General features: G+C 39.4%; 1 protein-coding gene across 3 annotated transcripts in view; it reads right to left on the reverse strand.

Annotated features, from left to right (window-relative positions):
• Positions 1 to 26,475, reverse strand: part of SGPL1 (sphingosine-1-phosphate lyase 1) — a 54,113-nt gene that overhangs the window by 21,629 nt on the left and 6,009 nt on the right. For all 3 annotated transcript variants that reach the window (XM_036827957.1, XM_036827959.1, XM_036827960.1), the window contains exons 3-5: positions 9,826 to 9,991; positions 3,949 to 4,016; positions 969 to 1,116 (exon numbers count right to left, since the gene is read on the reverse strand). In XM_036827957.1, the coding sequence (XP_036683852.1) occupies positions 969 to 1,116; positions 3,949 to 4,016; positions 9,826 to 9,991 (382 nt within the window). The remainder of the gene's footprint in view (positions 1 to 968; positions 1,117 to 3,948; positions 4,017 to 9,825; positions 9,992 to 26,475) is intronic.

The following is a 26,475-nucleotide window of genomic DNA, read 5'->3' on the forward strand; positions in this document are numbered from 1 at the left end:
TTGTAGTTTAGTTAACAGCACTGTACCGATGTTAATTTTTTAGTTTTGACAAATGTATCATGGTTATTTTAGATGTTAACATCAGGAGAAGCTGGGTAAGGGGTATGTGGGAAATCTATTATCTTTGCAAATTTTCTATAAATGTAAAATTATGCCAGACTAAAAAGCCTATTTTTAAAAGGTATTTGTAATATGATCTTAATTTGTAACAAACATGTTTGTATTAATAATAGTTAACATTTATTGAGCACTTATTATAAGCCAGGTATTACATATTTACATGCATAATCTCATTTAATCTCTACAATTATCCTTTCAGATAAGTACCATTGTTATTATGGTCATTGTAGAGAGAGAGAAACAGAGGCAGAGACAAGTTAAGTAGCCAACGCAAGGCCGTATTTTAAGTGGCTGAACCAGATGTGAATCCAGGCTGAGTGAATCTGGGCTGTACTCTTAAACATTAAGCTACTTAGTTCATTTATCCTTCCCACACGTGCTCATGCACATATGTACGTGTGTGCTTGTTACACAAGACACTATTAACATTCTGAGATTATACATGTATATCATCTGTGTTTATCTTTTGAGGATGAAATTATACTGACTTGTTATTTTCTTCTGTGCCTCTATACGGATTTCACAATTTCTATAATGAATCTGTATTTCATTTTATTAGATATTTTCTCTTTCCAAAAAACAAATTGGTCTATTTTATTCAGGCTTAGAAAAGAAAGTGGAACCAAGTTCCACCATCCCTGAGATTTGTTTGCTTTATGGGTGAAGGATGAATCTATATAAATACAGTTTTTAAAATACAAAATTCAGCCTTTGAGACAGGGAGTGGGCCCTCCTGAATATAGAAGCACCAGGAATGAACTCTTCTTAACCTCTGCCAACATCAAATGATGACCAAATGACCAGCCACATTAAGGAAGTAGGGAGCATGTATTTGCTGAGAATCGTACCCATAGAGCTGTATTCTTTGAGCTTCTCCAGAACTGCAGCCGGGCTCATTCCTTGAGAGGGCAGGGCTTTCACGTAATCTTTGTCCACTTTGAGGAATGACATATTCTTGCTAATATCTTCCTTGGTCTTGTTCAACTTATCTTGGATCTCCAAAGGTAAGGAAGATAAAGTTAATAGGGAGCTAGAAGAACACCGCACGGAGAGTAGAAGAAGCAGTTACAACACCAAACCAACTGCTCAACGCTGGGCACTGCACAAGTGCTTCAGAATAAGGATGGTATATTTTCTTAAAAAGGTATGGTGACATTTTGACCATTCAGCTATTTTCTGGCCTGGGCAATAGTCTCTTAGACGTTTGAAAAGTCAGCTTTCTCTCTGAAGGTCAAAGATACACTCCATTCCCTACTCCACCCCCACCCTTTTCCTCTGCCACGTTGACCTCACCAATGCTTTACTTGGTTTGCATTTGCTAAAGTCAGCACTTCTCTGAGGGAGATATTTGGATCTTGTTTGTCCCTTGGCAGCAGCTACAGTGTGTGCACCAAAGAAACCAAGGTAGAACCATGAACAGTAGCCAGAAAACAGGCCAAGCAGCAGTAAAACAGATTCTGGTGCTTCAGCAAGGGATGAGCTCCTTCACCAAGGCACGTCCAGAGCACAGCAGGAATCTGGAGGCCCTACACAAATCCCCACACAGAAGCACAAGCCATGCTGGGAAGAGCCAGGGAGGCTGCCACCTGTCTCCTCAGGTTAACAGCTTTGCACTGCTTGACTCTTAAGTGCTAGGAGGAGCTGAAGTCCTTTCTGCTACATCATTTATCAGCTACAGTTATTTCGTTTCCATCCTCATCAGACATTTTCTTTCATTCATTCACTTACTTAATAAATATTTGTTGAACTACTACTGTGGGCCAGGGATACACAGTGAACAAAACAAACTTAGGCCGGGGGCGGGGTGTGTGTGTGTGTCCTGTTCTCCTGACCTTATTTTTAGCATCACAGTCAGACACTAAAAGTCAGGTAATGAAAAGTGCCATGGATGATTAGAATCCAAGAGGGTCTTCTTAGACGTGGCCCTCAATGAAACCACAGGGACAGCCTCTCCTTTAACACGTCTGCAAAGTCTAACAGGCGGGCACTGGCAAGAAGCAGAGTCCACACTCCTGGGCAATGCCAGGGCATGTGATGGACATGAAGATATTTTTTAAGTTGTAAATAAAGAATTATGCTGCATAAATGTAACCAGAACTATGAAAGCTGAGCTTCCATGCATAGATGATGCTCAGAATCTCCACTGCATTTTAATTTCTTCACAGTATTTATTTCGAAGTGAAATTCTTATGTATTTTACTTATTCATTTTCTGTCTTTCCTTAGTACTGAAATATAGATTCCATGGAGGAAGGACTTGGCCTTGTTCACCACTGTGTCCCCAGCACCCAGAATAGTACCTGACCCTGAGCAGGTGCTCAATGAATGACAGAGGGACACACCCACTCACTCAAAACAAGTAACTTTTGTCTCTGCACCTCAAAATCTGCATCTAAAAATTGAAAGGTGATTATACAGTTTCTAAGTACCTTCCAATTCTGTTATCATATACATTTAATGGGTTCTGGAACCCCAGCATTTATTTGTCTCAAAATCTGAAACTGAAGGAGAAAGGTGTGATGAATAAAGGCAGAAAAAATACAGGGAATAATACGGGGAAAAGCTATTATCCTTTGTGATCAGTCCATCCTTTCTATCTTCCCTCTCCCCTACCCTTCATTTTCTAAGGACTAAAGTAGATTTAATTTTAGAGCTTAATATGATTAGAGGTCAAATAAAAGCCCTCATTCTCCTTCTCCACCCTAGTTATTACTTTCACTTCCCGACAGGAAATGAACCTGAAAATACAAAGTTCTGGGAGACTTATTTAGCAAAGTGGTCTGAATGGCCTTCAGTCAAAAGCTAAAAGATAACTGCCATCTTTTCTGGTTTGGCCAGGAAAGGGGAAAAGGAACTGAAAGCCAAAAGCGAAAGAAAGCTTGCAGCAAAGTTGAGGGGCAGGGCAGAGAAGCAAGGAAGATGAAGCCATGAAGGACCATGTGCGCTCCTGAGAGCCTGCAGTGGGGCCTGCCCTGTTTATTTTCACCTGTGATAAAGCACCTGTGGGAAGGGTACAGACGTGACTGTCTTATCCTGAGCGTGGATGAGGACAGAGAGGATCCAGTGAAGGGAACGTACTAGACTACAGATATGAACAAAGAGCAAGAGAATGGCTCTGCCCTAAGTTCCTGAACCTGGGATCAGCAAACTACAGGCCAGATCAAACTATAGGCTGAATTTGGCCTGTGCCTGTTCTTGTAAAGAGAATCTCACTGGAACACAGCCAGGCTCATTCCTCTACCCATCGTACTACCACTGCTTTCCCTCTGCAAGGGCAGAGGTCAGGAGCTGTGGCAGACATGGTATGGCCTGCAATGTCTAAAATGCTTCGTACCTAGCCCTTCACAGGAAATGTCTGCCAACCCTGATCTAAACCATGTAAGCACTCAATCCCTGATAAGTGTCTAAATTCAGCCAAATATTGCTCCAAAGCTTCATGTCACTTCTTTCAGGTTGTCTAATTTCAAATTTCTCCTGAATAGCATCTTTCTCCTTCGGTCAGATACGTTGGAGAAAGGGCTGAGTCAGCCTTCTCAATCTTGGCACTTCTGCTATTTTGAGTCAGCCAGTCCTCTGCTGTGGAGGCTGACCTGTGCGCTGGAGGGTGTGTTCCGCAGCACCCCTGGCGCCTATCCACTAGATGCCGACAGCACCCGCCTCCTCTTGTGATACCCAAAAATGTCTCCAGACATTGTTGAATGTTTCTTGGAGGTGGGGGACAAAACTCACCCAGCCCCCTTGAACTTCCAGTTTCAGTGACTATAAAGAAAGAGGTATGATGACCATGGGGGTAGGAGGCGGTAGGGAAAATCTACAGGATTCTGCTTACCTTACGACCAATAATAGGCATCTTCCGGATAAGCTTAAAACATCTCTTTTTAAACCTTGACCATAAACCTAAAAGAAACAAATGGTTCTATTATCCAAATAAATTTCCACAGATTATATGACCTGATAGTCATAATGTATGAACTATTCAACATGCCCTCCGCAATCTCACCTGCCCTCAGATGGCAAAGGTAGTTTCTTTCCTTTTTTAAAAAACCTTTTAATTTTTGAATAAGTAATATATTTACACGGTTCAAAAATAAAAAAATAAACACACACACTCTCTCATCTATCCCCCAGACCCTCATCCTACCCCCAGGTTAATATTACTACTAGTTTCTAGATACCCTTCTAGAATTTCTTTATGCATATACAAGTAAGAATAGAGGTATGTTCTTATATGTCTCTTTTACACAAAAGGTAGCATACTCCAGCACTGTACTAGACCTTGTTCTTCTACTTAGCAATACTCTTTTAAAGATCTGTGCTTCCTCATTCATTTTTATACCTGTAGAGTATTCCATTAGATGGATGTACCCTAATTTATTTAACCTGCCCTTTCCTGATGGAAACTTAGGTTGTTTCTAATATTTGCTATCACAAACCATGCTGAAATAGCTAACCTTGTAACACACACCATATGTGTACGTGACAGTATACCTACAGGATAAATTCCCAGAAAGAGAATTGCTGGGTCAAGTATATTGCAGAGCTCCTTACCTTCCCAAGGTTTCCGGATGCCCAACATTTCTCTCCCCTCCCTCAAAACAAATGCCCAACCCATGCTTTTCTTCAGGACCTATGCTCCAGTCTCTCATTCAACACACATCCCAACAACATTTTCTGGACCTAAAAAGGCCTTCAAATATCACGGACACCAATCAGACTCCATTCTGTTGGGCAGTACACAGGACAAATATGGAATTCTGATCCTGTCAATTACAATAGTTATAAATACATGGCATCTAAGTAGACAGTCGTGCCTTTTAATGAATTCACGTTCAGTATATCTCAACTGACTCTGACAACAAGATTTTAAGGTTGGCAAAGAAGGCACTACCTACAATCCAAGGGCAGCTAGGGATCAAAGCATTAATAACTTGCTCAAGGCCACGGACCAAATCAGTGATGGGGCGGGGATTTAACTGAAGTCTTTGTTTTTCTAGTCCTAGACTCCCAGGCCTCTACACTGCTTCAAATGCACAACAGGAATTTTCAGTTATCCCAAATGAGTTTCTAAGAAATCTACACGTAGGCTTTCTGCAAAGATAGAAGGCATGAACTGAATGAACTTCACTGCTTTCCTAAGAGATCTGGGAAATTCCAATTTCCTTGGCTAGAAAGTGCTTCCAACAGCCAAAGAATGTGTCTGTACCTTCTTTGGGTATTTATTATATGATGTCTTGCATCTTTACTAGTTGTTTTTTGCTTAGGTTGCATCCCTAAGTGCCTAGCACTGAGGTCAACACTCTGTAAATGTCTGGGACAAAACCCAGTATCTAAGACACAGACTGACTAAGACAAAGGGACTGAAACCACTGTTACTTTTTGTTTAAATTTTGGAGTATTTCCTTTCAGTCCTGAGATCTTACTGTATGTACAATATCATATCCTCTTCTCATTTACAGCATTTTCTACATTATTAAAAATTCTTCCTAAATGTGTTTTTCAGTGTTACCACAGTAGTCCATCAAATGAGCATAACTTAGTGTTGGATAGTTAAGCTGCTTGTTATTTATTTCTAACAATGTTAAAGCTGTAAAGATTCAGAACCACTTCCTTATTTAATAGATGAAGTAATTAATTAATGAGGTAGAAAGAGGTCTAAAAATCAGCAAGCTGAGTCAGGTGTCCAAAAGTACATTAATGTGACTAGGTGGAGGAGAAAAGAATAAACTAATTTTGTGAAAGTTGTGAGATAATATGGTACAGGGTAAAAAGAACAGAATACAGACCAGAGATGGAGAAATTGAGAATGAGAAGATTATGTGGTCAAGACCTAAAAAGATCATCTCAAAAGTAAAATTTCCCAGAGGTACAGGAAAAAAAAGTAACAAGAATGTTTTAAGGTAATACAATAAGAAATGCCAGTGTCAGAAGACCTAAATAGACATTTCTCCAAAGAAGATATACAGATGGCCTACAGACACATGAAAGAATGCTCAACATCATTAATCATTAGAGAAATGCAAATCAAAACTACAATGAGATATCATCTCACACCGGTCACAATGGCCATCATCAAAAAATCTAGAAACAATAAATGCTGGAGAGGGTGTGGAGGAAAGGGAACACTCTTGCACTGTTGGTGGGAATGTAAATTGATACAGCCACTATGGAGAACAGTATGGAGGTTCCTTAAAAAACTACAAATAGAACTACCATACGACCCAGCAATCCCAATACTGGGCATATACCCTGAGAAACCATAGGTCAAAAAGAGTCATGTACCAAAATGTTCATTGCAGCTCTATTTACAATAGCCAGGACATGGAAGCAACCTAAATGTCCATCGACAGATGAATGGATAAAGAAGATGTGGCACATATATACAATGGAATATTACTCAGCCATAAAAAGAAATGAAATGGAGATATTTGTAATGAGGTGGATGGAGTTAGAGTCTGTCATACAGAGTGAAGTAAGTCAGAAAGAGAAAAACAAATACAGTATGCTAACACATATATACGGAATCTAAGGGAAAAAAAAAAAAAAAAGGCCATGAAGAACTTAGTGGCAAGACGGGAATAAAGACACAGACCTACTAGAGAATGGACTTGAGGATATGGGGAGGGGGTGGGGTGAGATGTGACAGGGTAAGAGAGTGTCATGGACATATATACACTACCAAATGTAAAATAGATAACTAGTGGGAAGCAGCCGCATAGCACAGGGAGATCAGCTCGGTGCTTTGTGACCACCTAGAGGGGTGGGATGGGGAGGGTGGGAGGGAGGGAGATGCATGAGGGAAGAGAAATGGGAACATATTGTATATGTATAACTGATTCACTTTGTTATAAAGCAGAAGCTAACACACCATTGTAAGGCTATTATACTTCAATAAAGATGTTTAAAAAAAAAAAAAAAAAGAAATGCCAGTGTAAGAACGACAATGCGTGGCTCTTTACAGTTTACAAATTCCTTTCACACCACTTATGCCACTCGATCCTCACGTCACTCTTTGAGACTGGGTAAAGCAGTATTATTATGCTCATTTTACTGTGAGGAAACAGGCCAACAGGCTTAAGGGTGTTGCCCAAGGTGCCATGGCTAGAAACCTCCTCCTACCACAGAACTCAGATTTCTGTTGATAAACTGCAGACCGTCCCACAGTTTAAGTCAACATGAGTTAGTAAGGATGGAGCAGGATTAAAGGAGAGGTCACACCTTAGAGGGCTCCAGCCCTGCCCCGCCCCACCCTCCTGCCGCCTCCAGTTCTTATCTACCCGTGTCCATCCTGTGTTCCGCAATTGCCCTCCCCACCTCAGAAGGGTACCCGGAATTTGAAGATCAGCAAAATTATCACTAGACGGACTTTAGACTCCTCTAAGACAATATACTAAAAGTGACTGCATGTTCAGTAATACGTGGAATACTTCTACATGAGCAAGGTGCTGAAGAAATCGGCAGTTCTATCAAAATTACTTCCAGTCTCTGGCGGGAAGACATTTCTATCTGTGTGTAAAATTCAAGTTGGAAGTTACAAAATAAAAAATGTGTTCTGTGTGTATATGTATTAAAGCAATATGAAATTGCCAATATTCAACAATTTGACCGACAAAAACTACATTTTATATGATTCAACCAGATTCAGATATGGAAAGAGATACAGATACATAAATGGTGGTTATCTCTAGGTAATAAGATTTGAATTTTTTTCTTATGGTTTAGCTATATTGCTTAATTTTATACAATGAACATGTACTGCTTTTATAATAAGAAAAAATGTTATTAAAAATAAAACAACCACAATGGCTTGGAGTTCACAAAGATTTAGATGCCACATACCATGGACACACTGCTCCTGTTAATCTTCTCATGGTGTACTCAGAAGCCAGCACATTCTTTTTTGTACACTAAAGGCAAGTAAGTACCTGAGACCTAAGATGGCTTGCTTCAACTACCGGTTAAGCAAAATGCACACGGGCACCGAGGGCTGCACAATGAAAAACAGAAGTAAATACCTAAAGCTAATACTAATCACAGTGAAGAAATATAAACCTCAAGATCTCTGGCCTTAGTTCAGATTTATAAATGCACCATCTTAAAAGGAAAGGTACACAGAATGGTGGCTGCCAGGAGCTGGGGAGAGGGAGTGGTGGGAAGTTTGTGTTTAATGGGTACAGAGCTTACAATGATGAGAGAGTCCTAGAGAAGGATGGTGGTGATGGCTGCACGACAGTGTGAACGTACTTAATGTCACTGAACTGTCCACTTAAAAATGGGTAAAATGATCAATTTTAGGTTATGTATATTCTATCACAATAAAAAAAAAGAGAAGTACATTTACTGCTACTCCTTAGAGGCCTCTGGAATCGTACGGGATGGTGGGCAGCACTGAATCAAATGCTTCCCAGGAAAGGAATAAGCCTGAGCAGAAGGGACAGGGGTTGCGTCCGTTTCCAAACCATGGAGCAAATGAAACACAAGGGTTAGTCTGTCTAATTTGTCAGAGTTTATGAGAAAATCTTGCACGGACTAGGAGCAGAAATTGAGGACAGGGTTTTTAAAGCCGGAGTGAGCTAAAATTCAGACAGGGCAGTCACGTCTCATTTCCATTTTAATTAAGTGCAATGTTGACTCCGCCATAACTCGGCAATGTTACTAGAACAGATGGATGGCTGTCTGCATGGTAAAGAGAGGAAACAGAATCTGGCCTCTAAGTTGACTTTTCTGGGGGAAGAGGAAGAAAAGCAGAAACAGTATTCAGTTAAAGAGCCCCTTCAAACAGATGTTATCGGGGAAGCAAACAGTCATGGAAATTTTAAACAAATGAGAAATGGCAAGCAACTCTCGTCAATGTTATTAACTCAGATACCCTGCTAAGGGTGAGGAAGGGGCGCAGGGGGGTGTACAGAGCACCCGCCACCTCTCCTACCATTTACTTACCAGACACAGCCTGCAGGGAAAAAGAATTTGTAAGGAGGTAGCACACAACCAGGCGGTGGGAGGGTGGGAGGGTGCGGGGAGTGTGGGCAGGATCTGAGGAAGGATGGAGGACGTACAAACTGATCACTAATAGACTTCTCATCTTCCACACTCCCCGAGAAGCAGCCTCCTCTTCCCATGTCAGTCTGGCTCCCGGAGTCACTACCCAGGAAGCTCAAAGTGTACTGTCCCCTGACAGCAGAGGTTCAACTCCAAGAGCACACGGACCCTGTATTACTTGTATAGATAGCCCTAGAGCCTGGCAGTGCCTGACACATAGCAGACATTCCAATGGTCACTGCATGAGTGCTGTTCCAATGTCACATAATCTTTATTGAAACGATGGCCTAAAATGAAAGCAATAAACTCATGCTTGGGGAACTCCAGGTGACACAATTATGTTCTAGGCAAGAAGCTGAAAGTGAAGAGGGTTTAAGCCATACTCTGTGGATCCTTACCAGGACTAATCTCTCAGGGGTTTTAATGTAAACTGCAAATCCAGAAACATCAACCTAACAGTTACAGCTACACAAGTCCTATTAAAACTTTACCAGTCAGAAAAAAAAAAAAAAAAACTTTACCAGTCAGACGGCAATGTCCTTTCTATTTAAACAGATTTTAAAAATCAGAACCAAACCAACCAGGCAAGAAATTAGTACAGTCCGTTAGCCATCAGTTCCAAAGCTAGTGTAACTCCACTGTATCTTTACAGGGGGGACAGTATACTTACTCTCTGGCTGGAAGACAAACTCGTATACCCAGACTATCAGCAGAGTCCACACGACACTCCATGCAATTAGCTGCCAGGGCTCATACTTGGTGCAATGCCCGTTTACATAATTCTTGGCCTTTGTGGAATACACTTCCAAAATCTCGAAGTAGGGCTCAAAGGCCTTCTAGAAATACAAAAGAAAAAAGAAATATTACATTCAAAGAGAGAAAGGAAGTCTATTCTTAGTTTGCTCTTCAACTCATTTTTCAAGGGCAAGGCCACTCATGATCTGGCTCTACCCCAGCAATAATCTTATCCTGCTTCTGCTCTAGGAACTCCAGTGCACACTGCCCCTTAACAGACAAGTGGACTTTGACACAGTTTTTGATCTTCTATCTGTAAAATAAAAGGTTAATTGGACTTCCCTGGTGGTGCAGTGGTTAAGAATCCACCTGCCAATGCAGGGGACACAGGTTCGAGCCCTGGTCTGGGAAGATCCCACATGCCACAGAGTAACTAAGCCCATGCACCACAACTACTGAGCCTGCGTTCTAGAGCCCGCGAGCCACAACTACTGAGCCCATGCACCACAACTACTTAGCCGGCACTCCAGAGCCCAGGAGCCACAACTACTGAGCCCACATGCCACAACTACTGAGCCCGCATGCCACAACTACTGAAGCCTGCGCACCTAGAGCCCATGCTCGGCAACAAGAGAAACCACCGCAATGAGAAGCCCGCGCACCGCAACGAAGAGTAGCCCCTGCTCACCACAACTAGAGAAAGCCCGCGCGCAGCAACGAAGACCCAACGCAGCCGAAAATAAATAAAATAAATAAATAAAAGGTTAAGCTAGATCATCATTTCAGCTCTAAAGTTTCTAGATGACTGCAGTATTCTCTGTCCCACTCAACTACTCTTTTCAATATGAATGTCTTTCTCTTCTTCTCTACTTGAATCTTTCCCATCCTCTAACACAAAAGGCAGCAGACTGTTTCCGTAAAAGGCCAGAGAGTATTTTAGGCACTGCAGGCCAAAAGTCTCTGTCACAACTACTCAACTCTGCTGGTGTAGCACAAACGCAGTCACAAAATAGTGGGTAAAGAAATGAACGTGGCTGTGTTCCAACAAAATTTAAGTACAGATGCTAAAATTTGAATTTCATGTAATTTCACATATCACAAAATATTCTTTTTATAAAAACAACTTCAAGTTAAAATATCATTTTAGCTCATGGGCTATACAAAAACAGGCAGGAGGCCAGATTTGGCCCGTAGGCCATAGCCTGCCAATCTCTGCTCTAAGGCCCTATTTGACGAAAACTCTTAAAGCCAGGAACCAGATCTTATCATTATGTGTATCCCTCATAATACATAGCACAAGCAAGAAAAAATCCTCTCCCCTGAAAAGTTACCAGAATACCCAACTCATGAGAATTAATCTCCCCCATTAAATTCTCATCAAGCATTCATTTGTGCCTCTCACAGAGCTTATCACAATGTGCCTTGCAGTCTACTCATCTGTTTCTCATCTCCTTTACAACATGGTTAGGTCCCTGAAGACTGACCGGATCCCAGTCACATTCACAAGCCACCGAGTGCCCTGTACAAAATAAGTTCATCTTCAGTTTGCCATTCACTCACTTATTCAACATTTATGAAGCTTCTCCAGTGTTTAAGGCATTAAGCTGGGGGAACATTAAGGTATATATCCTAAGTTCTTGCCGTTACTGAGCTTACAATCTAATGAGAGAGGTCCATACATACACATGCAGACACACATGGGCACACACATATATAAACAAGTAACTAGAACTCTTCAGGATAAACACTATAAAAAGGATGTAAATGAAGTGCTAAGAGAGACCACTAAGGAAGGCCTATCTAACTCTACCTGAGGGGAGATAAGGAAGATATGACAGAGGATAAAATCTAACAATGATCAAAAAAAATTCTCTAGGCAGAAAAGTTAAAAGAAAAAAAAAAAGTCATACCAGGAAGACAGAATAATAGCTGCAAATGGATAAAAAAGTCTGAGAATGGCAAAAAGGTCTGTGTAGTAAGAGCACAGGCTAGATGAGGGCAGAGACCATATCTGTCTTCTCCAGCACTAAATCCTCAACATATAGCATGGTGCCTGGCAAACAATTTATACTGAATAAAAGCTTGGAGAGTGGCTTGACAGTGACCAAGTAAATGAGTGAACACATCAAGTTACAAGGGAACTGAAGCTGGGAGAAATACACTAGGTCCAGATTTTAAATGGTCTTGGAAAAAAAAAAAAGCATAGAGATTGGAAGTATAAATTGATAGGTACTTTTTGTAAAGTGATTTGTCAGTATCTATTAACATTTTAAACGTATATTCATTTTTACCCAGAAATTCTTTTTGGTATCTATATAATTGCACCTATGTACATGTTCAAGGACTTTCACTTCAGTATTCTTTGTAACAGCAACAGAAAAAATATAAATAACTGTCCATTGATAAATGGTTAAATAAACTATAATATATACATTTTATGTACCCATACTATGCAGCATTAAAAAGAAGACAGATTTATGGACTTCCCTGGTGGTGCAGTGGTTAAGAATCCGCCTGCCAGTGCAGGGGACACGGGTTCAAGCCCTGGTCTGGGAAGATCCCACATGCCGCAGAGCAACTAAGCCCGTAAGCCACAACTATTGAGCCTGCGCTCTAGAGCCCATGAGCCACGACTACTGAAACCCGTGCACCTAGAGCCCATGCTCCGCAACAAAAGAAGCCACCGCAGTGAGAAGCCCGTGCAGCACAACAAAGAGTAGCCCCCGTTCGCCCCAACTAGAGAAAGCCCACGCGCAGCAACAAAGACCCAACACAGCCAAAAATAAAAAATATATACATAAATAAACAAATTTATATATTTAAAAAAGACAGATTTAAATGAACCACATGGAAAAATTTCCAGAACACGATGTTGAGTTAAAAAAAAAGAAAAAAGCAAATAGCAGAACAACAAAAACAAAATGAAAGGTATGGGTATTAACAAAGAGAGCAATTTTTTTTTTTTTAAGATAACTTCATGGGAAAGGAATAGAAGGAGGACAGAAATTAGAGACAAAAATTTTAGTTAAGAGGACTGTTGAAATAGTCGAGGGGAGAAATAAACTGGGTTTCACCTTAAGCAGTATGGTATGGTATCTGGGCCAAAACATGGTATGGATTTGAAAAACATTTTTAGAACAGTGTTTGATAACTTATTAGATATAAAAAGTATGGAGTGGGAAAAATACAGATAATTCCAGATTTTCAAGTTTGAGAGACTGGGTAAGTGGTGACAGCATTAACCATGGCAGACTAGAAGAGGAAGGGAAGCTGAAAATGGTACAGGAGATTTTGAGAACAAGATAATGCTGCAGGCTTATGTTCCTGTTGGATATCTACATGCAATGTTCGAGGAGCAGCATGAAAGCTCAGAAGGAGGATGGGTGCTCAACTAATGTTTGTTGAAAACATTTATACACTTAGCAATTAGGCTGCGGTATAAGGTAATTAGCATTAGACAAGTACTGGGTTCCCAGAGGGCTATCCATGGAAACACAGTTTATCTGCAACCCCCTCATAGTTCTTGGTGGCCATTCCCTAGAGCCCACTGTTGCTATCAACAATCTCAATCCTGCACAGCAGTGGCAGTGCTGGTCGAGACCCGAGAAAGGCCAGAGGAGTCTACCATCATTGAAGGTATGTCATAATTTCAACTATTATAGAGAATCTTCTAGTGTTAAAGCTGTGATCAAACCAAATGGTTAAATAGTGTGTATGAATGGGATGACGGAAACAGTCATACAGATCAGCTTTTCCTCTGGTGATTCTAGTTCCTAGTTCACCCAGAAATTAGAGGTTACCAATTGCAAAAGATGACTGTAGATATTATCACAGCACTGACTAAACAAAAAAGTAACATAACTAGTATTAGGGAAAGAGCAAAGAATCAGCACATGCAAACTACTTCCATTTTTAAAAAGCCTATTAATATATGAAGGCATTCCTTGCTAACATTTACAAAATTATATTCAGCAAAAGTATATTTTCTTTGTAATTGCTATGAGAAGATAATGGGAGTCCTTGAATATATCTCCTTAAGAGGAGATATAGGGCTTCCCTGGTGGCGCAGTGGTTGAGAATCTGCCTGCCAATGCAGGGGACACGGGTTCGAGCCCTGGTCTGGGAAGATCCCACATGCCGCGAAGCAACTAGGCCCATGAGCCACAACTACTGAGCCTGCGCGTCTGGAGCCTGTGCTCCGCAACAAGAGAGGCCACGATAGTGAGAGGCCCGCGCACTGCGATGAAGAGTGGCCCCCGCTTGCCGCAAATGGAGAATGCCCTCGCACAGAAACGAAGACCCAACACAGCCAAAAACAAATAAAAATAAACAATAATTAAAAATGAGTATCTGCAAAAAAAAAAGAGGAGATACAGAGAAACACCTCTCAAGGAGATATATTTCTATATTCTCTTACTCCAGTGACAGAATGATACTGTACTTGGATGGGTCCTAGCAAGCTTTTTGAATGGGCAACCAGTTGGTCACAGAAATTATATCTCCTGGCCTCATTCCAAGGTCCTTCTAGGTTACTACAAACAACCTAGGCTCAGTCCCAACGAGGAAGCACCTCACAACACTGACAACTCGCTGCACTACAGGGCTCTGTGGGGTAGCGCGTGCTGTCTCCTTGGAAAAAAGGTTGAGGCAGTTCCTTGGGGCCTTGCAACCAGCACCAACCCCAGGCCGGGTTCTGATGCAATATTCCAGCCCTGGGGAGGTATACAATCTAAATGTTGAAGAGAACTTTAGAGATCAAGCCCACATTTTCATTTTACAGGGGCCCCGAAGCAGCGCGGTGTACCTCAGCTCATGCAGACGGGCTTGTGTCAGAGTGGAGACTAGGAACCCACGCCTCCTGCCAGTATTTAGTACTCTTTCAATTCTTCATTCTCAGTGTCACAGGCAGAGGATCACTAAACACATTACAATCCAGTGCTATCCCAAGAATTTTCTTTCCACAATTTATGTTCCTGGCATAATATACCTTGGATATATGGTAACATACAACAAACCAAAATTGTATTGCTAGGTCATGACTACAGAAAAAACATCTAGACAGAGATGGCACGAGAACTTAATATAATTATAATTACTATTTCCCACCACATCTTTCTTCTTATAGAAATATATTTTGTCTATATACACCTGCATATTTATTTATAATTACAATACTTAGGCTTCTATTTCACCTTAATCTCTACATTGTGTCTCTGGAAATACAAGAACCATAAGTGGTCATCGATGAAGGCCACTAGCTTATTGTGCAACTCCAGGCAAATTATTTCACCCATCTGTGCCTTCATTTCTTTATCTAGAAGGGACACAGAATATTCACAAAATAAAGTGTCTGTGTACATGTGTGTCTGTGGGTATGTGTGGGTGTTTGTGGCTGTTTATCTCTAATCTTTGCTTAATAGAAAAGTAGTTTTGGTAAACCTTCCACAAAAAAAGCATTCTTTCCTTCACACTTTGTTATAAAATTGGAAATGTATTCCCCTAGAGGAAAAAAAAAAATACTTTGCCCAATGAATGTATATGAAATGATAGGAAAGAATACCATAAATCTTTTAAAAGTATAATATTAAAGGAAAAAAGATCAACTTTAGTGTGAAGATTTAAAATATTAACTACTTTGAACCTATTGTCAAATAAGGATGAATAAACTAACCAGACTTTCTCTTTTTATTCATCCCACTTCAATCTAAAGATTTAGGTTTTAGCCGATACCTAAAAGACATCAAAATAGTACTCAATAATCCTAATCATTATTAGACAAAAGGCAGCTGCTAGAATGTATGGGAGCTTAGTAGCCTACTATTCTCATACTGAACCCTCTCACCGCCCCCCCCCCCAAATCACTTCAAGGGAGCAAGACACTTCCGTGAACATGATAGTAGCAGTCTACAAATTTGGTAAATTTGGGACCTGTCACTTTTTTTTTTTTTTTTTTAAAGCATATGGTTTGGTTTTTTTTGGCTGCGTTGGGCCTTCATTGCTGCGCATGGGCTTTCTCTAGTTGTGGTGAGCAGGGGCTACTCTTTGTTGCGGTGCACGGGCTTCTCACTGTGGTGGCTTCTCTTGTTGCGGAGCATGGGCTCTAGGCACACGGGCTTCAGTAGTTGTGGCACACGGGCTCAGTAGTTGTGGCTCGCGGGCTCTACAGCGCAGACTCCGTAGTTGTGGCACATGGGCTTAGTTGCTCCGTGGCAAGTGGGATCTTCCCGGACCAGGGCTCCAACCCATGTCCCCTGCATTGGCAGGTGGATTCTTAACCACTGCGCCACCAGGGAAGTCCCAGGGCATGTCACTTTTTAGACCAACGAGTTTCAAACTTTTCCAATACAGTCCCACAGAAATGTATTTTACAACACAAACTAGCACACACAGCAACAGAAAGATATAAAACCAAAACAAAAATTTCCAAAATAATACTTAACACCTTATTACTTGTGATACACTTACATTTCTTTTCTATTTCTTCCTTCTTTTTTCAAAGGCTTGGCCCACTAAATTGATTCTGCATCCCTCTAAATGGACCATGACCTTCAGGTTTAAAACTAGTGTCTTAGAGTGGTTTCACTCCTGGCTTCCTTAAATTTAGAATGCAGTTCTGTAATGCAGTGAAGGGAGTTAACACTAAGGTTATTTTCCACTCAACACAATCTCAGTGCTTTTTATACTTAGGATTTATTCTCTTAACATTTTTGTGAGGCCAGGATTATGACGTGATGGAGTGACTCAGTCCAGGAAACTCAGAATTCTTCCATCACAAATTACTTTCCTATCAGTACTAGCCCACGGCTCTCCCCAATGATACTAAACTCTTTCAGTCCTTAAATCACTTCAAGAGAACAAGATTCTGTAAGCAGACTTCCCATAATGGCACTATCCACACCCCCATTCCCCCCAAAAAAACTTCTTTGAGAACTATTACTGTACTTAACCAACTGCCAATTAGGCAGTGATATTTTTCCCCCCATTAAATGTCCTTAATTACCAACTTATACCAGAAGAAACATTCTAAAAATGACTATCACTGAAAGAAGACATTACCAGACCCACACTGAATGGTGCTTCTTTCCTTAATAATAACAATCCTTTCACCATGATTTAATGGGGGCTAACCAGCAGAATGCATCAAAATCATCCAAGGAGCTTTTTTCAGAACACCCCACCCCAGAGGTTTAGTAAGTACAGAGTGGAGCCCAGAAATATATATTTTGGAGAACTTCCCCCAGGTGATTGTGACAGACATCCTTGCTTGGTTAAGAACCCTTTCTCTACACTACAACATGGCGCTACTCTCCCCATCCCCTTCTTTGATAAAAGAATTACCCAATAATTGAGTTAACATATTACTAGACAGGGGTAAAAAGACATCCACCAAGTGTTACTGTAAGTGTTAAAGTTGGGACCAAGCCACATCAATCCACAGATCAACGCATTACTCATGGCTAATATTTATTCTCTGGCCAGATACTAATGAAAATCAAAATCTTCCACTCTGCAATGCTACAGAGAAAAAAAGGATTTTGTTTTCCTCTTCTTTCCACTTTCTTCACCTCTAATACAAGTGCACAATTCAACACTCAATAGTTTTTCCAGAAGAGACAGAAATCTGAGCTCTAAAGCAAGGAATGGGCTGTTGAGGAAAAGAAAAACCTGTTTTACCCAGTTCATCCACTGCCTGAATGTCTTCAAATCAAATGGTACTCTAATGACTGAGACTCAGATAAGGGGAGTGAAGTTAAAATACAGAAGAAAGCCTAAAAGTTAAGTATTTATTCTTACTCTACTTCTGCTCTAAAAATGGAAAAAAAAAATTAACTGAATCTGATTCTCTTTCATATTACATTCTGCAGAACTTCAAAGTGCAAAGTAAACAGGTAAGAAAACACTATTGTCTTTAGAGCCTCAAAAGGCATTAAAGTTTATCAGCAAAAACAGATCACAAGCTCAAAGGGAAAATTCCCTTGGGTCATTAAAGAAGTAAGAACTGAGCAATAAACCAAACAGCCATTCCAACCAACCAACGGTGACTGTGTGCTATAGAAATGTTTAAAGGGACCGAGTCATCATTTCTTAGGAGGTAAAGAGCAAACCATATACTTTCCCTCAAATTCCACTATGTAAGTCAAAAGATCCAGCATCTGAGAAGTTCATCTCAAAAAGCTTAACTGTCCACAATTCCCTTCCAGCCATGCCTTGAGTCAAATATACATGCTCAGTACTAGTTCACAAGCACTTACAAAGTCTAATAGCTCTACACTTAACACTGGAGTATTTGGGCAAAGCACCCCGTCACTGAGACACAATCTTGGCCTCAGAAAGGAGAGACAGCCATGCAATGTTCTCAAGTCACTAGGAGTGCACTCACAGAAAATCCAAGCTCCTGGGTTCATAAAAGTGGGCAGCCCCGAAGACTGCCAAATGGTTGCTGAAAACTTTTTATTCATTTACTTGTGTTCAGGACCAGGCATCAAGTGAAGACAGATGCTGATTCTGTCAGCTAACAACTCTGAGCACCTCTCTTCTGAAGTCTATCAAGAAAGGCCCTACGGGGAACTTAACCTAGCAGAGAAGACTGAAATGCATAAAACTAAGTTGAACAAGCAGAGGAACAGGCTGAGGGATGTAGCGGTAAGGGCAATCATGGGTTTTCTTGGTAAATACATTCTCAGCCTGAGGGAAGTAGGGAAGATGCGGGGGAAAAAGTACTCTGCAAACCTGAACATGTCAAGTTGCCAAATTTGCTATGAACTCCCAGCGTCTCTTAAAGTCAGTAGCTAAATGACTTACTGTACATGTGCACAGAAGTTACCTTTCAAAGTAAAAAAGAAGTTCATTATTCTCCAAAGACTGGAAATGAGAAACCCTTGGAGAATAAGCAAGGTCTAGTGGAATTAATCCTACGTTCTTCACACACAAAGGAGAAGTCTTGACTTCCCTGAGCATACCACAACTGGGGAAGAAGTTGTCTAGGCTTCTCCCTTCCCGTACTTCTTTTACTAATAGGATTATCTATCTACCTTTGTCAGAGTTAAGATAGCTAGACTTCTTTTTTTTTCCTAGAAAAGCTAGACTTTTCTAAACTAGTTATAGAAATCCCCTCCCTTCAATAGTCATGCTGATATTAGAGATGAGAAATACTGAATATATGCCTAAAAGTGTAACCTAAGTTAAGTTGCAAAGCCTACTTCTCTGGAGATTTCTAACAAATAATCCTGTTCCAAAGAATAAACCAGAGACCTATCCCTGGGTCTCTGACTGATACTCAACGGATACAAACATTTTTCAAAATCTAGTCACAAAGGAGATGCTTTTTAAATCTGAAGTAAAACTCTAAATTTAAAATTAACACTTGGAAGACTTTCAGACTTTTTGGATAATCTATTGAAAGTGCAGGAGAAAATGTGTGTTTCCAGCGGAAAATCATACATTGTCTAGGACATCCCTCTGATTCTGATTATATGGCAGTTATTTTACAAGTCTGGAAGTTGTAGATAACTGATAGCAATGCAAACTGATCTTAATCTATAAACATAAAGTCTGCCATGTCCAGTAAAAGGTTCAAATGACCTCCCTCTCCACTATGGAAGAAACTAGTTTTGCCTCCATTTGTATACTCATTTTAATATTCTTGATCTTATAATGTGTCTGTTCTTTGGACTTCTCCTTTGAACACTGTGAGTAAAATAAAGTGTGTATTCATTTCCTAATCATGTATGAGTGTCATGATTTTACCTTTTTTGGGAAATTATCTTTTAACAAAAGCTAAATGTTTTCAGTCCCCTAAACTCCCCCACCAAAAAATACTTGGGAATATAAAATCTTGCAAATAATACAAAAGGTTCAGGACATCCTGAAGACCAGTCATATATGGAATCCATATTCCTCAGATTAATAATGCCTTCTCTAAAATGAATCATAGAAGTAGCCTTAATATGACAAACTATCCTATTATATAGAAAGCAAACAACATTTTTGAGAACAAAATAGAAACACTGGATATATCCATTACTTACAATTCTTCAGGAAAAGCCTCATGAGTATAGTAAAAAGGAATGAAGTTCTGATCCATGCTACAACATGGATGAACCTTGAAAACATCACGTTAAGTGAAAAAAGTCAATGATAAAACACCACATAGTATTTATATGATTCATTTATAGGAAATGTTCTGAATAAGGGAATCTATAGACAAAAAGTAGTTTGGTGGTTGCCTAGGACTAGGAGACTGGAAGGAAGTGACTACTAATGAGTAAGGGGTGTCTTCTGAAAATGTTCTAAAATTGTGGTGACAGCTGTACAACTCTGTGAATACACTAAAAACCACTGGATTGTATACTTTAAAGAAAAAAAAGCATTATGACTCAGCAATTCCATTTATGTTCACCAAATGTTCTCTTGGCTAAGACCAACCACCTAAGATTGTTTGGATTCAAAGACTTTCTTTAAAAAAAAAAGTCTTTCTGAAAAAAAGTTTCCATATGGCCAAAGATAGCAGAAACTTTGCAGTTCCAGAAACAGAGATTAAAGCTTTGGACTCCAAATGAAAGCAACCCTAAGTATCTTAAAAATAACGTAGAAATTTATAGAGTAATTATGGATAAACTAGACAAAAAGGGTCATTATTGTCCAAAGGTATAGTTTTTAAGGGTCTATAAACAAAATTACTAACTGCTAAAATGACAAAACTTTTTTAAAACACTTTTTGTGTTTGTTCATGAACACATACTCCAGCCACTACCCAGGATATCTGAAAAGGACAGAAACCTCTGAGTAGTGTCCTAAACTGACACCTCATCACGACTCCTGTGAACTCTTTGAGAGTCTGAGAGTCGTGTTAATAGTGTTTTACAGGCCACTGTGGTGTCCTGGAAAGTCTGGATAGTGTTCAAAGGCTTCTACTCTAATTTTAGCTCTCACTTAGAAGCTGTGTGACCTTTGGCACTTATTGAACCTCTATGCAACTGGATTTTGCTCATCTGCAAACAAAACTAGATGCCATTGTTATAATTCAACAAAAAATTCACAAGAAAAAAACAATTCACAGGGTTGTTGTGAATATTAAATGCAGCAAGGTAATGAGCAAATGACTGCAGATAATAAACACTTCACAAATTATTTGATGCATCTGAATTCTCTGATAAACATTTTCCTTTCCTTTTCAATTAGCAGCAAGGAAAAGTGACCTTTGCAATGTTCCAGGCAAAGCCACAAAGGCAGAGCTGCGAGAGGCTTTAAGTAGTTTGATTTCCATGCCTATGCTGTATTTTCCTACAGATGATGGTAATAAATGCAGGTAAATCGTGAGCTGCTCCTCAATTTTGTAAGACAGATGTTAAATCAACTCAGCCTTCAACAATCTAATTCAATCAGAAGGTTGCAAGTGTCCCCTTACCTACTAACAAAACAGGATTAAACCAGTTACCTACTTATGTTTACAGATCATAAACCTGATTTCAGTCATCCAGATAGACTGTTGTTGACTGCTGCAGTCATGACTCATGCAAAAGCATCTGAAACCTTAAGCTTATCAAAAAGGGCTGGGTAATATTCTAATCCTAGGCTTTCTTCCACCCTGGCTGCAATACAGCTCAACAAGGAGCAGGTCCACCATGGCATTCTCATATTTGTCCTCAATTCCTCCCCATTAGAGTTTGAAACAATTATCAATTTCCCTCAACTGTCTCAAAGACTCAGCACCATTAAGACTGGAACTCAAGGCAGGATTAATGTATTCCTTTTTAGACTCATCTACCAAAACGCAATTCAAAAGAGTGAACTCAAATGCCTCTCAGGAAAAGTCTCCAAAAAGAAGGTCTTCCCACTACTGAGTACAAGGCATAAACATACCACAACTACTTAGGTTCCAAAGAGTTCCAAAGGATTATGATTCCAGCCTTGGAATTAACTGCTACAAATGGTGTTTTACAAATCTAAACTCTGCTCTTAACAGAGCCCTTTTAATACTCAAAAAGAACCAAGGTTTTTTTTTTTCCCATCAAATGTTTATTAATAGTTATAGACTAGGTAAACGAGAACGCAAAGAAAAGGGCATTTCACATTTTAGAAGTACCTATACTACTTCAGAAAAGAGTTCTTAAAGCTCTCTCCACTGTGCAGGTAACAAAAAGTTAAGACTTGTTGCCCAAAGCTAAATCCAAAAGTTATATACTAAGAAAACCCTATAGGAGTATAAACTGGTACAACCACTTTAGAAACCTGTTTGGCAGTATACCTCACGACCCAACAATTGTATTTACGTTTACTAAAAGACATGTTCAAGAATGCAGCAATGTCATTCATAACAGCCAAAAACTAGAAACATAAATGTTCATCAACTACAGAATGAATAAATTTTGATATTTTATACACTATAAAACTACACAGCAATAATTCTTAAAAATACTGCTACATCAGACCATGGCTGAAACTCACAGATACAATCAACATTCAGAACAAAAGACATTCACAAAAGAAAATATATTGTATGTTTCCATTTATATAAAACTGAAAAATAAGCAAAACTATCTATAGTGAGAAGAATGACAACCTTTGGTGGTTATCAACTGGGAGGGATATGAGGAGCTTGCTGGGATGCTGGACATTTTTCACATCTTGATCTGGGCAGTGAGTACGTGTATCCATATACAAATATTCATTGGCCTGTACAAATAAGATTTGTGCCCTTTACTATACACAAGTTATTCCTCCAAAAAGAAAACTCCACACTTTTTTTTTTAATTTAAAAGTGCTTTGTTCACTTTGTAGGATAACAGGACACATAAATAACAGTGTGCCAGGAGAACAGGTGAGGACGAGTGCTCTGCGGTTTCTGCCTATACAACAGGCAAGTCATTCATTCATCAAACACTTATAGTTTGCCTACTTCATGACAAAAAGCTCATATAGCTATGTTATATTAAGTCAAAAAGCATTATTAGATAAAAATCACAACTTACTAGATAAGATGTAACAATTTTAGATCTGGATGCATCTAGTAATAAAATATCAAGTTATGTACAACAAAATCTAATAGAACTACAAGAAGAAATAATTAATAAGGCATAAGGATGCTTAAAGAGGCATCCACAAAACAGAAAATCCAAATAGTCAATGAACATTTAAAAGAACACACCTCATTAGTAATCAGGGAAATGCACAGGGAAAGCAATTAGATTTCAACCCTACTGAACTGGCAAAAAAATTAAAAGCCTGTTAAATATCAAGTTTGTCAAGCTGTATAGGAACAAGAACTCTCATCCTACTGTTGCTAGGAGTATAAACTCTATCAACCTCTTAAGAAAAGTTTGGCATTTTCTAGTGAAGTTAAGGCTATATACCCTTTAGAATCCACCAATTCCACTACTAGGAATAAATCCCAGAAAAACTCTTACACTTGTGATCATTTGTCATGTACAAGAAAGATCATAACAGTAATTTCAAAAAAGCCCCAAACTGGAAACAGTCCAAATATCCATCATCAGTGGAATGGCTAAATAAATTGTAGTAATCATATAATGAAATGCTACATGACAATGAAAATGCATGAACTAAACTATGAACTACATGCAACAACATGGATGAATCTCACAAATACTGGGCACTATAGGAAAATCACCAAAAATACGTATAAATCGTTCACTGCAATCCCTATCAAATTACCAATGGTATATTTTTCACAGAACTAGGACAAAAAATTTTAAATTTGTATGGAAACATAAAAGACCCCAAATATCCAAAACAATCTTGAGAAAGAAGAATGGAGCTGGAGGAATCACACTCCCTTACTTCAGACTATACTACAAAGCTACAGTAATCAAAACAGTATGGTGCCAGCACAAAAACATACATATAGATCAATGGAACAAGATAGAAAGCCCAGAAATAAACCCACACACTTATGGTCAATCTACGACAAAGGAGGGAAGAATATACAATGGAGAAAAGACAGTCTCTTCAACACCTGATGCTGGGAAAACTGGACAGCCACATGTAAAAAATTGAGATTAGAACATTCTTTAACACCATATATAAAAACAAACTCTAAAAGGATTAAAGACCTAAATGTAAGACCGGATACTATAAAACTCCTAGAGGAAAACACGGGCAGAACACTTTCTGACATAAATCACGGCATTATTTTTTTTGGACCTCTCTCCTAGAGAAATGAAAATAAAAACAAAAATAAACAAATGGGACCTAATTAAACTTAAAAGCTTTTGCACAGCAAAGGAAACCATAAACAAAATGAAAAGACAACCTATGGACTGGGAGAAAATATCTGCAAACAATGCTACCGACAAGGGATTAATTTCCAAAATACACAAACAGCTCGTGCAGCTTAATATCAGAAAAAGAACCAACCCAATCAAAAAATGGCAGAAGACCTAAACAGACATTTCTCCAAAAAAGACACTCAGATGGCCAACAGGCACATGAAAAGATGCTCAATATCGTTAATTATTAAAGAGATGAAAATCAAAACTACAATGAGGTATCACCTCTCACCAGTCAGAATGGCCATCATTAAAAAGTCTACAAATAATAAATGCTGGAGAGAGTGTAGAGAAAAGGGAACCCTCCTACACTATTGGTGGGAATGTAAACTGGTGCAGCCACTATGGAGAAGAGTATAGAGGTTCCTTAAAAAACTAAAAATAGAGTTACCATATGATCCTGCCATCCCTCTCCTGGGCATACATCCCTAGAAAATTCTATTTCAAAAAGATACATGCACCCCAATGTTCACAGCAGCACTATTTACAACACCCAAGACACGGAAGCAACCTAAATGTCCAGCAACAGATGAATGGATAAAGAAGATGTGGTACATATACACAATGGAATACTACTCAGCCATAAAAAAGAATGCAATAATGCCATTTGCAGCAACTTGGAGGGACCCAGAGATTATCATATTAAGTGAAGTAAGGCAAAGACAAATATCATATGAAATCACTTATAAGTGGAATCTAAAAAATCATACAAATGAACTTATCTACAAAACAGAAATAGACTCACAGACATAGAGAACAAACTAACAGTTACCAAAGGGGATAGTGGGGGGGCGGGAGGGGGGATAAATTTGGAGTTTGGGATTAACATATACACACTACTATATATAAAATAAACAACAAGGACCTACTATATAGCACAGGGAACTATATTCAATATCTTGTAATAACTTACAATGGACAAGAATCTGAAAAAGAATATAGATAGATAGACACATATATATCTATATATATAACCAAATCACTTTGCTATACACCAGAAACAAACACAACATTGTAAATTAACTATACTTCAATTTTTTTTAAAGGTTAAAAAAATACATATAAATCCATTTGTATCAAGTTGAAAAACAAACAAAATTAAAATTCAGGATGCAGAAATAGGTGGTAACACAATTTTTTTCCTTAAACAGCAAGGGAATAACTATCCCCAAAATCAGGATAGTAGAGTGATGTCAGTAGAGAAAAGGGAAGGAGATGTAACCAGGGTGGGGCACATGGGGTTGGGGGTGAACGCTCTATTTCTTAACCTAGGTGGTAGATATATGACTGTTTTCTTCATTATTATTCTTTAAAATGAGGATACGTGCTTTATACACTCTTCTGTTTGTATAACAAATTAAGAATGCAGGCAAGCTCTTATCCTTCCCATTTCCTCTTCCTGCCGAATGAAACACGGACCTGACAGCTCAAGCTCAAAGCAGCTATCCTGACCTGGAGAGGATGCACTGAGCAGTGGAACCTCCTCAAAGACCTAGGAATGGCGGTATCAGTCACCAACTGTTGACTCTGGATTTCTCTTACTTTAGAAAAATTTATTTCTACTTTTTAGAAATCTCTATTTCTGCAGATTTTTCTCTTATATTCAGCCAAACCTAATCCTGATACATTCAGTGATTTGGACAAATAAAAACTTTCTAACATTTAAAGCTGTCCAACAATGGAAAGGACTCCCTGAGAAACTCTACCGCACCCACTCCTGGCCAGGCATTGTGGAAGGGATTCCCACATGGCAAGGGAAGTGGCACTGCAGGATTTCTAAAGGCCCTTCTGGCAATTAAGATTCTAAGGCTACTACGGGAACAAACTAGCTCTGAAGCTGTGGCAACTCTCTGCCTCTGAATCTATCCTTCTGTTATCAGCGAGAACATTCCTTTTCTATAACATTCCATGACCTACGTTCTTCAAGACAGCTCCAACACTATCTTCTCACTTGTACCTTTCAAAACTAACTTGACCTTGACTTCAGCATACTCCTCTACCGAACCTTCCTCAACTCTGTTATGTGCTTCATGGGGCTGTCCTATAAATTAAATCACCCAGGTTCCTATATCCTCTGGTTTCCAGTTGGGTTTGACCAATGAAAAGCTCCAGCAGACCAGAGGGTGGGAAAAGAAAACATGTGAGGTGTTTATTCCCCTTGATTCCCTTCCTGCTAGGCCACTGGTTGGAAGTGGCTGCATTCCCATAGGTTATCTTCTCTTTCCGCTAAGTTCTCTCAAGTTCCAGAAATTACTCCTTCTCTTGCTCCGTCAGGCCTAAGGGTGCTAATTGCTCTT

This window comes from Balaenoptera musculus, chromosome 16, assembly GCF_009873245.2.
Source record: "Balaenoptera musculus isolate JJ_BM4_2016_0621 chromosome 16, mBalMus1.pri.v3, whole genome shotgun sequence".
NCBI classification, from domain to species: Eukaryota; Metazoa; Chordata; class Mammalia; order Artiodactyla; family Balaenopteridae; genus Balaenoptera; species Balaenoptera musculus.